This window comes from Bradysia coprophila, chromosome IV, assembly GCF_014529535.1.
Source record: "Bradysia coprophila strain Holo2 chromosome IV, BU_Bcop_v1, whole genome shotgun sequence".
NCBI classification, from domain to species: domain Eukaryota; kingdom Metazoa; phylum Arthropoda; class Insecta; order Diptera; family Sciaridae; genus Bradysia; species Bradysia coprophila.
Window position 1 is genome coordinate 1,233,053 of NC_050738.1, and position 13,040 is coordinate 1,246,092.

The following is a 13,040-nucleotide window of genomic DNA, read 5'->3' on the forward strand; positions in this document are numbered from 1 at the left end:
AGTTATTGTGAACATAACGTATTCGTTACATAACCGTTGGACAACGAAAAAGTTTGCAACGAATTAGTCAATTTTCCAACCGCGGTTATGAAATGCTACTTGGGAGAATTGAAAGACGAATCCAACGAGCTATCACTCATTAAAATCGGAGACCGCTTGTTCCTTAATCACCTGAAGATTTGGCGATATCACTCTTGATGGTTCCATATACTTTGGTATCTCTATAATCTTATATTGGTAGAAGTCCACTGGTTCTAGTAAAACATGAAATTGAAAACACAAAATGCAAACAGGTGGGAAATTCAAATCGAAATGAAACAATTTGCTCTGAGCTAGATACTATCGTTATCTCGAATTTTGAACGAAAATATTCATTAAAAAAAGAAATTAAAGTAGAAGAACAGCAACGTAAGTTTTATGAAAGACTACTAATATTTGGCTCTGTTGGCTTCACTTTATTTATATTTTCTTGAATGCTTCATTTGTGCAAATACCCCCATGTAATGCAGATGTATACAAAGTTTAATTAACCGATTTGTATGCAAACAGAAAGATTAAAGTGATTTTTTTGGTTGCACAAAAAAACGTTGAGTTTGTTGCATTTTACATTCCGAAAATTATTCCGAATGATTTAATGCCAGAAAAACAAAGATTAATAAAAGCAAAGAACTTGTGAAAGTTAAACACAAAATTTACATCATCATAAGTTCGAGAGAAAAAAAAATTCCGTTTTTTATGCGACTAGCCACCACCACCATACATTTTTCTATCGTGCAAACAGCTCAGCAGAGTCCTCAACAATTTTTTTTCCTCTACATTTTCCGATGCTGAATTATTTTACTTTTTCATAAAACACAATAGAAGTATCCTCGAGTTCCAGACCAATTATTTCCACAAAATTTTCATTATCATAAATGGCATTGAACTTCAACTCAACACACAATGAAAAAGGAAAAATGAAGAAAAGAATCTGATGTGTCAACAAGACGATGTTAGAGTGTGTGTTCTATATACCGGCTGCGGTTGCGAAATAATATGGCATGATATACGCTATATTGAACATTAATTTCATCTAGAATATTTTGGCTCGATGGCGTGTTCTTTCAACTTGTGGTCTCACGTACGTACGGTTAATGCCATATCGAAGATATTTCCACTGGATATGTGTGGCATTTCTAGTGACAAGTACACAATTGGCTTCTTTATTATTATTTTCAGTCACCAAAGTTTCTGTTGCGAAGTAATTTAATAAGATCACGTCAGAAGAAGAAATTACTTATTTCGATGGTGAAGTTAAAAATAAAACGAAATAATCTTTTTGATGACACTATTTGAATTCGGTAGAAGTGTTTAAAAACTCTGAAAAAGGCAGCTCAATACAAGTTGAAAGGATTGAAAGATTTAAATGATTTAAATGACTTTGTAAAGATAATGCAATAGCTATTTTCGTCACTAGATCGAAAGAAATATTGTTACGTAGTATTTAGACTTTGAGATAGGTAAATAGGCTGAACGACTGATCAAGGCGGTATTTTTTTAGATACGGATCGGTTTGTTGCAATTAACTGTAAACCCGAACTTTGACAACAAGAACGACAACGATTTCATCCACAGAGATGAACATAACCTAAACGTCAACAAATTTCTTTGAAAACCCTTTTGCACTCAAATGGAAATCCTTTTGCACTCAAATAAAAACGCTTTGTTAAGAAAATCCTCAATTTCATTAAAAATCCTTCAAATTTTAAGAAAATTTTTGAAATTCCTTTGAATCGTAGAAAATTCCCAAAGGATTTGTTTAGGCCCTCGTATAAAGATGCATCTTTCCCAAAAAGGATGACATTTGACGAAAAGTGATGACATCAGCAAACCATACCGAATCTGAAAATTATTCTGAAATCACGAAAGTCTCATGAGATCGTGCCACGACGTTCTCCCAGATTCAATCACGCTTCTTCAACGATTTTATATGTAGTGTAGAAAATCGAACTTAACGCTTCCTGTTGCATGTGTTTTTAAAACTAATTATTTTGGAACCATGGAACCGATACAACCTTAACATTCACAGTGAACAGAACGAAATTCATTTCTTCGTCTCCTAGATTTATGGTTTCTATTCCGGTTCCGGTAGTGATTCTATTAATCTTCGTTCTAAATAAAAAGTTCCGATTCGTAATGCGTTATTTGTGAAAGATTTTTTTTTAAAGTAAAAGATCTTGCAACAATTACTAGGCAACAAAGGAAGTATCAGATTTAATGATTAGATCGTAATATACTTTGTCGTTTATTTTGGGAAATGGTTGCAATAAATAAAGAAACCAACAGTCAATATGCAATAACTTTGACCCATTGCCTAGTTATTTCTGTTTTGCGATCTATTCAAAATAGCTGTTTGTTTTGCATTTTAAATAAATATCTTCGGGACTCAATAATATGGATTTGTCTTTGTTCATTACTTTTTCCGAGTTTATTTAAGATGAAATAAAATTATTTATTCTGGAAAAAGCTTCGTTCATAATAAATTTCCTGTTTAAAAGAAAACACACATCTATAGACTGTTTATATACCCGGGTGGATGAATTGTGTGTATATGGATATTTACATCGATTGAACGGGATATTTTCCATACTGCATATTGTTATGGTATACAGAACACGCGGAGAAAAAGGTGAACGTTTTTTTTATTTTTCATTCAATTTTCGAAACAATGGTAAATATATACGTTTGTGTAACATATTTTCCCAGGCGTGCAACAACAAAGCAAAAGCCATAGAATAATAATTATATTGACGGGAAAAAGCAACAGAAATAAGAATGAAAAAATGTTTATCCCTCCGGGACATTTATAATGAGTTTCAATTCAGTTCCATGACAAGAAGAATCTATCTGTTTGTTGCTAAAGTTGAGGCATTCCCATTCTTTCGACGAATATTTATATTTTCCAGAAGAAAAATCTTTTAGGACTGCGATTGACAAATTTTTGAAAAAAAAAAAATAGAAATGAGAACAATTTTTCAGAATGTATACTGGTATGCGCACTTCAATGCAAATCCCCAAGCCACCCCATATTAGTCTCATTTCAGTTTTTCAATTTTGTTTCGTCTTTTACTTTCTTTGGTCAGATTAAGTTCATGCCAATAGAGATTAAGTTTACCTATGCATTAACAATCCCTTTTCGCACAAGACCATAAGATTTGGTGCAGTAAAAGATATCGTGCCAGAGTCTAAACGTTAGCTTGTTGAAGCCACTTGGTATACTTGGTATAATAGAAGTTGAAATGTTTAGGTGTACATATTTCATCGTAGATGCATCCAAACCACATAAGACCCTACTTGGCCCAAAAGCACATTAAATTACCTGTCAAATGACACCCTACACGACCATGTACGTTTTGTGTACCTCGAGAAATTTCAGAAAGAACAGTGTAGGCCTTCGGTTGAAAACTTCAATTGCACATATTTCAGTGTCGATGAATTTTAAACGCAATAAGTCCCTATTCGGCTCAATAGTACGTGTGATTACCTTTCTAATGACACCCCACACGACCCTCGCGTAACTGTAGAAATTTTTGTAAGAAAAGTGCAAGTTTTCGATTTTTGATCACCTTTCACCAGCCATACAAACTTCGAAGAATTTTTTTGAAAGTGGTTTTGGCTTCTAGGGTCGAATCCCTCAAAGGGACATTATGATTTGACATATTTTCAAATATGTGTTTGGCCTCATTCCGCGCGCTTTCTTAGAACGTAAGTTGTTACGTTACACAGACATTCATATATTCTTTCCGTTGATTTTTATTCACACCAAGAAATCATGACTCGTGTCTTTACGAAAAAATCCAAGGGCTGTCCAAGAAATGTTATGGTCACTCCGTTAATTTTGAATGACAGTGCTCTGATAGTTTCACGACCAATTCGGCTGTGAAACAATGAGAGAACTGTCATTAAAAATTAACTAACCATTACATTTGTTGTACACGCTCCAAGGCCTTCGAATTTTTCTTCAGTTCATGCTAGGAGCAGAGCTATGCTCAGAATTTAAGCGAATGGGTGGTTGAACGAATGAAAATAAATTTCAGCGCCTTCGTCTAATGTGAATTAGGGTGTGTCGATTTCAATTATTTTTTTTAGTCATTCCGGGTTCCGCCCTACCGCGATTCACCCTCGCACTAGCAATAATAATCAGCAAAAATTTTTTTTTTCTAAGTCAATATAAGCTTGCACCGTCACTTTTTCAAAAAATTTCGAGCTACACGAGATAGCTGGATTATGGGTCCGAACCAAAAAAAATCTACAGATGCTTTTGCAAAGTTTTCACTCTGTACGGCATCTAGAGGGTCTACTAGAACATACAAAAATTAAAAAAAGTTAAAAAAATGTTTTACCGTCATTTTGGTATAGCATCAAGTTTCACCGAGGTGGAATTTTCAAGAATTTTGTAAGTGGAAAAGTCATCTCACCTGGGTGAATTTTTTTCAAGCTATTGTTGTGATAGCTCATTTTGTAGGTATTTCAATAGCGCATCCAGCAAACGTACAGTTTCGATAGGTAAATTTAAATATTTTTTGGTTTCACTGTTGGAAGGCCCAAAAATTGGGCATTTCTTTGGGTATTTTCGAAAACATAACAAATTGGCTTCTCTTAAAAAACGAAATCTTACTATTTTCAGCTTTTAAATGTGTTATTCATGAATAATATTTGAATTTCTGTCAAAATTTTTCATTTACTTGCTGTATTTAAAATGTTAATTGTCTCCATACTCGAAGAAATGCCCAATTTTTGGGCCTTCCAACAGCGAAACCAAAAAATATTTAAATTTACCTATCGAAACTGTACGTTTGCTGGATGCGCTATTGAAATACCTACAAAATGAGCTATCACAACAATAGCTTGAAAAAAATTCACCCAGGTGAGATGACTTTTCCACTTACAAAATTCTTGAAAATTCCACCTCGGTGAAACTTGATGCTATACCAAAATGACGGTAAAACATTTTTTTATTTTTTTTTTATTTTTGTATGTTCTAGTAGACCCTCTAGATGCCGTACAGAGTGAAAACTTTGCAAAAGCATCTGTAGATTTTTTTTGGTTCGGACCCATAATCCAGCTATCTCGTGTAGCTCGAAATTTTTTGAAAAAGTGACGGTGCAAGCTTATATTGACTTAGAAAAAAAAAAATTTTGCTGATTATTATTGCTAGTGCGAGGGTGAATCGCGGTAGGGCGGAACCCGGAATGACTAAAAAAAATAATTGAAATCGACACACCCTAATGTGAATATCCTGTTAGTTGAACGTCAACACAAGGTATGCTCGAATGTCAAACTTTGTATGGAGCGGAGGACATAGTGGAGGACTTCTCATGAGAGTGAGTTTTTTTTTATATGAAATCGCTATGTCCTCCGGTTTGTATGAACAGACCATACCTGGTTTATACTTTCATTGTTGCCACTTCCCATTTTGAATTTTCAGCGCTCTTACCAGAACCTTACGCTTTTTCAATTGTTTTCATACAGAGGATCACATCACGGTCTATCCGTATTGTCCCTACTCAATTGATACTAAAGTGTTTCAAAGCATTGAAATCCTTCATGGACACATTTTCAAATACTTGCGCCATTTTCTTCAACTTCTTTCTCCTGGGATGATCAAAACGAAAAAAAAAAAATTGACAAAGCTGTCAACAAACGAAACGACTTGAAATGGTAAATCGATGACTAGTGTGTGTTGTTTACAAAAAGAAAGAATTACACAAAAGGATAAGATTAATTGCGAGTTTCAATTTAAAAATGAATCTTAGAAGTTTCGAAAATCGAGTTTAGTTGTTTAGTTGCAAACATAATACGATGAAGCGAAGGAATGTGCTACCAGTGTTGGTAGCGTCATTGCTGTTAATTTTAAGGAACGGCATTCAAGTAAGCTGATTTTGTATCGACATTTTGACGTCTTATGACGATCCGTTTCTTTATTTTCGTTGAATTTTTCCAATCAGGCAAGCGATATCACATCACAAGTATTCGGAAGCTCGTCGGATGGCATCATTGGTGCTTTTGGTGACTTTAATTCCGATGAACTGACCGACGTTTTTGTGATAAAAGAGAATGGTCACGTACTGGAAGTGCTACTGGGCTCGGACGTTGAACCATTGCTGCGAAATTCGGGGGACTTGAAATGCAAATTTGAAAAATTGCAAATAACCAGCGTTGTACCAGGCGATTTTGACGGTGACGCATTCATGGACTTGCTGATAACAACGAAAACAGACAAACCTGACATTCTGGACATTCACATCAATTGGGGTGGATCGGAGTATTTGAATTGTACCGACGAAAAAGAACCGCTCATACAGATGATTGGCGAGCCAGTAGCGTTGGATTATAACAGAGATATGATTATTGACCTGTTCGGAATGGCTGTCGACTCAAGTCGAACATTTTGGGTGTTTGAAAACGATAGGTTTGTGTACTGAAACGTCGATAGCCAGTTCGACGAATTAACATTTTCTCTCTAAAAAATGCAGAAAAGCGCCGAGAGTCCATGTAATGGAACCGGTTGGAGACAAAACCAAATTGATTGTACCGCACTCGCATGCTTATTTGGATCTAAATAATGACTTTTTGGCCGATCTGTTCGTGACAACCGTAGACCATTTCGAGGTTTGGCATGGATCCAAAAAGGAAGGCTTTGAGTTCAGCCATAAGATTCACTTACCGGATGGTAACTACAATCAGCACGTCGGTCAGACGTTGTTTTTGGACATTGAACTGAAGGGAGAGATGAACTATCTGCTGCCGATTTGTTTCGATAAGAAATGCACAAACTCGTCGATTCTGGTTAACCATGGCCAGGGTTTCGAGAATTTGAATGTAAATTTCAAGGATGACGAAAATCAACAGTGGGGTTTCGTTGTGCCCGACAAAGATCAGCCGTATTTGAATACGATAACCATGCGCGCTGGCGATTTTAACATGGACGGTTTTCCGTAAGTCCTTTGCTTCTCATCGCCTGGGAGTAATCATTAGTTGTCCATCGAATCGTCTTTCTTTCAGCGATCTGCTGGTAACACTAGCGAAACAGAATGGACAACCGCAAACGTTCCTACTGGAAAACGTTCCGTGCAAATCTAATTGTCTCCACATGGGACGAACATTTGAAGTGCTGTGGAAGGCTTTGATGCCGTTCAGCAATGGGACCATAACTGGAGCATTTTATGACTTTTACCAGGACGGCATTTTGGATGTTCTGTTTGTGGAAAAATCCGGTGAACGATACAGACAGGTCGCGTTTCGGAACACATTAGATTACGATGCGAATTTCGTTAAAGTGATCGTACTGACTGGTTTGACGAATTGGAGAGATCCGGATAAGAGGACACCATTGGGAAGGAAGAAGCGAACCTACGGTAAGTGAGCAACAAGTAATACTGACTCAAAGTATCTGACTTATGGGCACAGTTCTGATAGTCAGGTGACGAGACGTTATATTCGACTATTACTTGACCATACACGCCATCTCCAAACCGAATGTTAAATCAAAGCTCTTCACTTTGCAGGTACTAACCTTCCTGGTCCTCGTATCGCCTACTACACAACAACGCAAGACGGTGAAATCCAACACGGTTCATCCGTTCAGATTCCCCAATCCGCCTACTTTTCACTTCAATTGCCTTACACGATCTTCGGTCTCGGCCGAACGCCGAATTTCGTCGATTCACTGACCGTCGGACTGGCGAATCGATCGCGAACGTGGACACAATTGATACCGAATTCGCAAATGATTGTCGTGCCGTCACCACCACAAGACCCGCAAAAGTGGAAAGTCCAATTGTTCGTGACGCCCAGTAAATTGATCGTTATGAGCGTGATAACGTTGGGCGTGACTTGCGTAATCATAATGTTGATCATTTTGGGACTGTACATCAAAGAGAAACGTGAAGATAAAATCGAACGATTGCAAGAGGCGCATCGGTTCCATTTCGATGCCATGTGAACTGTGAATGAGTTTTTATGTTTTTGTTTATAATTTATTGAATTCCTTATACCGGCGGACTGGGTAAAAGTCCGTCAAATGTGATCCGAAAATTAATTAAAATTAAAAGAAAAAAAAATCACAAAAATCGACTTGTTCTTGCAACATAAAGAAAATGGGGGACAATGAAATAAGCAGCTGGTATCAGGCATCTGATGGAGATTTTCAATAAATTTTGGTGTCAAACAAATTCTTGAATATTCTTCAACTGATGAACTCCGGACCAATTCTCAGTTACGCGGTGCAGCTGAAGGTGTGGAATTCAACTCCTTTCAACACTGTGTAAACAAGCTCTGTCACTAGTGTGTCTTACATTGAAAGGTGTTCTTACCAAAGTTTTTAGTTGATATCCTTCAGAAATGATCAATGCACCCAGATCACTCATGGGATCCTTGGTACTACCATGTCATCATCAAAATCTTGAAGCATTCTGTAGGACCTCATCTCCTTCTCAACCTATTACGCTCTACATGAACCACTCCAGGCGAGCAAACTGATCCCTATGATTTGCTACCAAAATGATTACCTCATCTTTATGGCAGAATGCAAAGAGTGACTGACGACAAACTCGCTTCATTAGACTGTAATTCCCAGAAAGCCACTGGGGAGACAGCTACGTCTCACCTTTTAGGCCTTACACTAATGATACCAAGTATAGCAACATTGTCGCCCGACTAGTCAGCTCGAACGTAAGCTTTCTCTGCAGTGGGCTAATATGAAAACCGAGCTAGGCAGAGACGTCACTCAGCAGCATGCCACCAAAAGGCCAACCGCCAAACTTTCCCACTATTCAGCCCAAAAGCCCTTACTTCCAAATTTGACCACCTTTGAGACGATGGCCTTCGGTGCAAAAAGTGAAATGACAGCGTGTAAAGACGATGAGACACCATTGAATAGCGCGACAACCCGAATGGGCGACAATATGGTCCCAAAGAGCTTTGCACGGTAAATCGTACATTGCCATACACTACTTAGAACACATTCCCCGGATATAAGAGCTGTACCCAGATCGAGTGTATGTTGTCTCTGCAAGGAATCAAAATAAAGGCCGAGAAAAACTAGCATATCTATCAGTGACATAACACCACCAATCCATTTGTCGACCTTATCCACTCTATAGTATGAAAGCTATGAATAGTCCGGATCATTTTACCCAAATAGAAGCAAAAGGATCTAGTAAACTTTCAGACCATAAACCGGCCGAAGAGTAAAGCCAGCGAGTGAGTCAAGGCAATTGCTTTAACTTTTACTTGATTTTATCTTTTTGACTTATCACAACTGCTTGAGGAATGGAACCGTGATCCTAAATTTTTCTTTCTTTTTTCTTTTATCTTTGTTTGTTTTCAACCAACTAAGGATTTTAATGTTCTCTCGTTGTTTTGCTCGGGGTTATGTGTAAATGAAAAGGCCGTAAGGCCTTATGGATACAACGTCATTATTTATTGACTAACTAGGTTGTAATTAGATTTCCAGCGGAAAATGTTCATTTAAAAGTCATCAAAGTCAAAAACTTAAACCAAATAACGACCGTAGAAAAGAATCGTTGCAACGGCAAAATAAATGGTGATGATCCATTGCACGTAAAAGCAAATAGCTCTTGCTGGCTGCCGTATAACATAGACTGCATAGACGATTGTATGTAAGATTCGAGCAACTGTAGCTGTTACAAAGCAACTTTTTGCAACCCATGGCAAAGGATCCGTTAAAACGTAAAGCAGGCCAATTGTCAGATACGGCAGAATGTTTTCCATGTCGTTTCGATGAGCTCTGTCAATATTGACAAATTTGAAGTGGTGAGAATCACATAAAAGCGCTTATTCCTTACAACTTTACAGTTTTGAGACATTATTGGTTCGCAAGTACCTTGGAATGAATGAATTAATGATGGACTCGACTTTAAGAGTCACTTTGAAGTCACTTTAGTCAGTAATGAAACTAAAATAAATGTCTCCAGCAGGGCGTTTCAAATTTCAAGTTTTGAGTACAATTCCCTACTTGACACTCACGGCATCTCCCGTAAATATTTCAATATACATCATTGACTTGACCGGTAAAACAATGAAACTACAGACTGAGTATGGGCATGACCAATCGACCAATTTATCTTGCACTCAATCTATGTCGAATTACTCCAGGCCGACATTTGACCATACCCACTCTATGCGATCATTGCGTTAAAACTCATTTCGCGACGGCCTAGGAACTAAAATAACTTGCATTCGGCTTTTCATTGCCTTGTGTGATTGCAATCCGCCCAAAATAAAAGCTCCAGATAATGACAAGGAATTCAAATTCTTACCTTCGTACACGATTTACGTCTTCGTTATCAAAGTTAACTTCGGATCGCTCCGAAAAGACAGCATCTTCTGGTGATGAGAAAGTCTGTAAAAGAGAAAATTGTGAAAAGAATCGAAAAGATGAGCTTAAATGTTGGTTTATGGGTAATATGAGGTCCACCACTTCTTTCATCTAATGATTTTTATCCCTTTCGGGGAAACAGATACCGTCGTGAGCTTTGAGCGTTTTCTGATTTCAATCATTCAATCATTTCCCCAACATCTGCCATTTCTGACGCATTACGTTTTGCGTGTCGATTTCTTTGGCAAGTTTATAAAAGGACTTGTGTCACACTTCCACTGTAAGGGTTCGATCGAATATCCATTAAACCATAGGGAATTGCAGAGACTGCAATGCAGACCAATACGATTGTATTCAGGAAAGACACTTAAAACGGTCAAAGCTTCCAAATGGGTGATTTTTGGGAAAAACCCTGAAACATGTGTCGAAAGCATCCAAAAGTAACATAACATGGCTCAGTAGCTTAAAACGCTCATAGCAACGAAATTATTGACTTTTATGAAAATTCCTTCAAATTTGTTTCTCAGAATTACGTCTTTTACCTACCGTGAAAGCCAAATTTAGCCAATTCATACCAATTTCCATTTTTTGAAATTTAACATCTCGGCTAAATCTTAAGCATTTTTAGAATAGGAGCAAAGAGGGGAAAGTCAAAGAGTTCGTGTATATATCCTCAGTCCTACTGAAATTTTTATTTCCAATTTTTTTAGTGGGTTAGGACTTGCGTCACGGCCTTTTACTAACGTAGGGCCTATCAGCATAAAAAACTAAAACTAAATAATTCAAAAACTCCAGCAGGACTGTTTGTTACTCTTTATTGTACCGAGCTTTCGACTGTTCGATCAGTCAACAATGTATTTACAGCTTTAGTAAACTTTCTTACAGCCTTGACGACGACTGATCAAACAGTCGAAAGCAATACAACAATCTACACAATACTCTGAAAGTTCTTTACACCAACGAAAGTGAAAAACTAACTTCCACTACTCAGAACTGTAACCGTAAAAATGGTTTAATGAAATGCGCACATATTTTTGAACAATTTTTTGCTTAGAATCATAAAATCCATAAAATATAAAGTGACGCTTGCATGCAAATCATTTTCATCATCATTTTCGGGAATATTGCAAAAATGTAAGGAGAAGAGTCCTTTTTATCAATTATTTTTAAAATTTACCGTCAGGATTGAATGTGCCGGAACAAAAAAGGTTTGCCTCGAACCCCAAACCCCTTCTTTATATTTTATCTTTAATTTGTCTTTTTCAAACGCACAGTGGGTTTGGTTCTACGATTTTTGTTTTCTCCAATTCCCATTGCATTTCTACCACTTTACCAATTTTGAGAATTAAAAAAGACGCAAAACAAAATCATCAAAATATTTACGTAAGCAACAAACGGATGAATTTTATATCGAAAATGAAATTAACCTGCGTACGAAATCGTTGATTTGATGTTAAATATGACATGGCCAACATTTTCAGCACTAATATTGCGGAGCACACAATAAACGCTGAGAATACAGTATTCGTACAATCAATTAGTTCGTAAGTTTTTAACATTTTGCCGGAATTCTACGACTTAATAATAATACCAAACCACACGTTCACCGGCTGATACAACACTGAAATTAACATAACATATCTTCAACATCAACAACATCTTAACTTGACTTAACTCTTGTATAACGACGTTAAAAAAAGGAGTGTAATCTTTACTTGTCTTCATAATATTACAAGATGTTCCGACTAGTACATGTGACGGTTTTCGTTGTATCAACGCTTTTAGTTGTATAGTACATATTAGCGCTGCATAAAAAAGCGGTCGAATATACGATATTTTGATTTTTAGCCCCGTACGAAGTACTGGGGGCTTATAAGATTAATATGCCGTTTGTAACACGTCGAATTGGAAGCAGACAGTAAGGGCAAAGCATTATGTTCATAGATGACGAATCCGCAATAAAAAAAATGTCCGTCCGTCCGTCCGTGACCCCTCTAGCTTGAGTAAATCACAACCTTTTTTCAAAATTCTTTTTTTTCCCCGATTGGTATCGGCAAAAGTAAGGTCAAGTTCGAAAATGGGCATGGTAGGATCGGCCCCTCCAGAGCTAGGGCCCTATAGGTGTTTTTCAGTCTTTCGACGATATCTACCGAAATACGCACGCAATAGCTGCTTGTGATATATCAAATGAAAGGTATTGACGAGTAGAACAAAGTTGTTGAACATTGTTTTTGGGTAAGATGCAACGTGGGCTTGTTGGGAGGGCTCAAAGGTCGTTACTCGGCCCTAAGTGTTTTTTGCACATAAATCGAGTAAATCTCATCCGATTTTGCTAGATTTTGTTTTATTTGAGAGATAATTGAATGCCGAATAGAATGATGGCAAAAAAAGTTTCAAATTTGGGCCCTTGGACTAAGGCCGCTACTCGGCCCTAAGTGTTTTTTGCACATAAATCGAGTAAATCTTAACCGATTTTGTTAGTTTTTGTTTCATTTGAGAGGTAATTGAATACCCAATGGAAAGTTGGCAAAAAATTTTGGGTTTCTAAAATAATGTCGTAAATTGTTGGTTTTATTTGAAAGGTACTTCGTACGGGCTTTCGTAATTGCGCTATGCGCAATTTTAAAAATGAACAGTTTCAGTAAATTTGGCAATGCCC

General features: G+C 37.1%; 2 protein-coding genes across 2 annotated transcripts; one reads left to right on the forward strand and one right to left on the reverse strand.

Moving 5' to 3' along the window:
• The first annotated feature begins 5,687 nt into the window (after window positions 1-5,687).
• LOC119066622 (T-cell immunomodulatory protein) lies at window positions 5,688-8,111 on the forward strand. Its single transcript, XM_037169183.1, has 5 exons — window positions 5,688-5,910; window positions 5,988-6,451; window positions 6,516-6,977; window positions 7,045-7,397; window positions 7,548-8,111. Exons 1-5 carry the CDS (start codon window positions 5,842-5,844, stop codon window positions 7,982-7,984), a joined length of 1,785 nt encoding a protein of 594 aa, XP_037025078.1. The 5' UTR covers window positions 5,688-5,841; the 3' UTR covers window positions 7,985-8,111.
• Window positions 8,112-9,483: 1,372 nt separating this feature from the next.
• Window positions 9,484-12,037, reverse strand: LOC119066628 (prostaglandin E synthase-like). Its single transcript, XM_037169191.1, has 3 exons — window positions 11,809-12,037; window positions 10,323-10,405; window positions 9,484-9,790 (listed from the first exon to the last, which is right to left on the reverse strand). The coding sequence occupies exons 1-3, from the start codon at window positions 11,938-11,940 to the stop codon at window positions 9,535-9,537; spliced, it is 471 nt and encodes a 156-aa protein (XP_037025086.1). The 5' UTR covers window positions 11,941-12,037; the 3' UTR covers window positions 9,484-9,534.
• Between the last annotated feature and the right edge of the window lie 1,003 nt (window positions 12,038-13,040).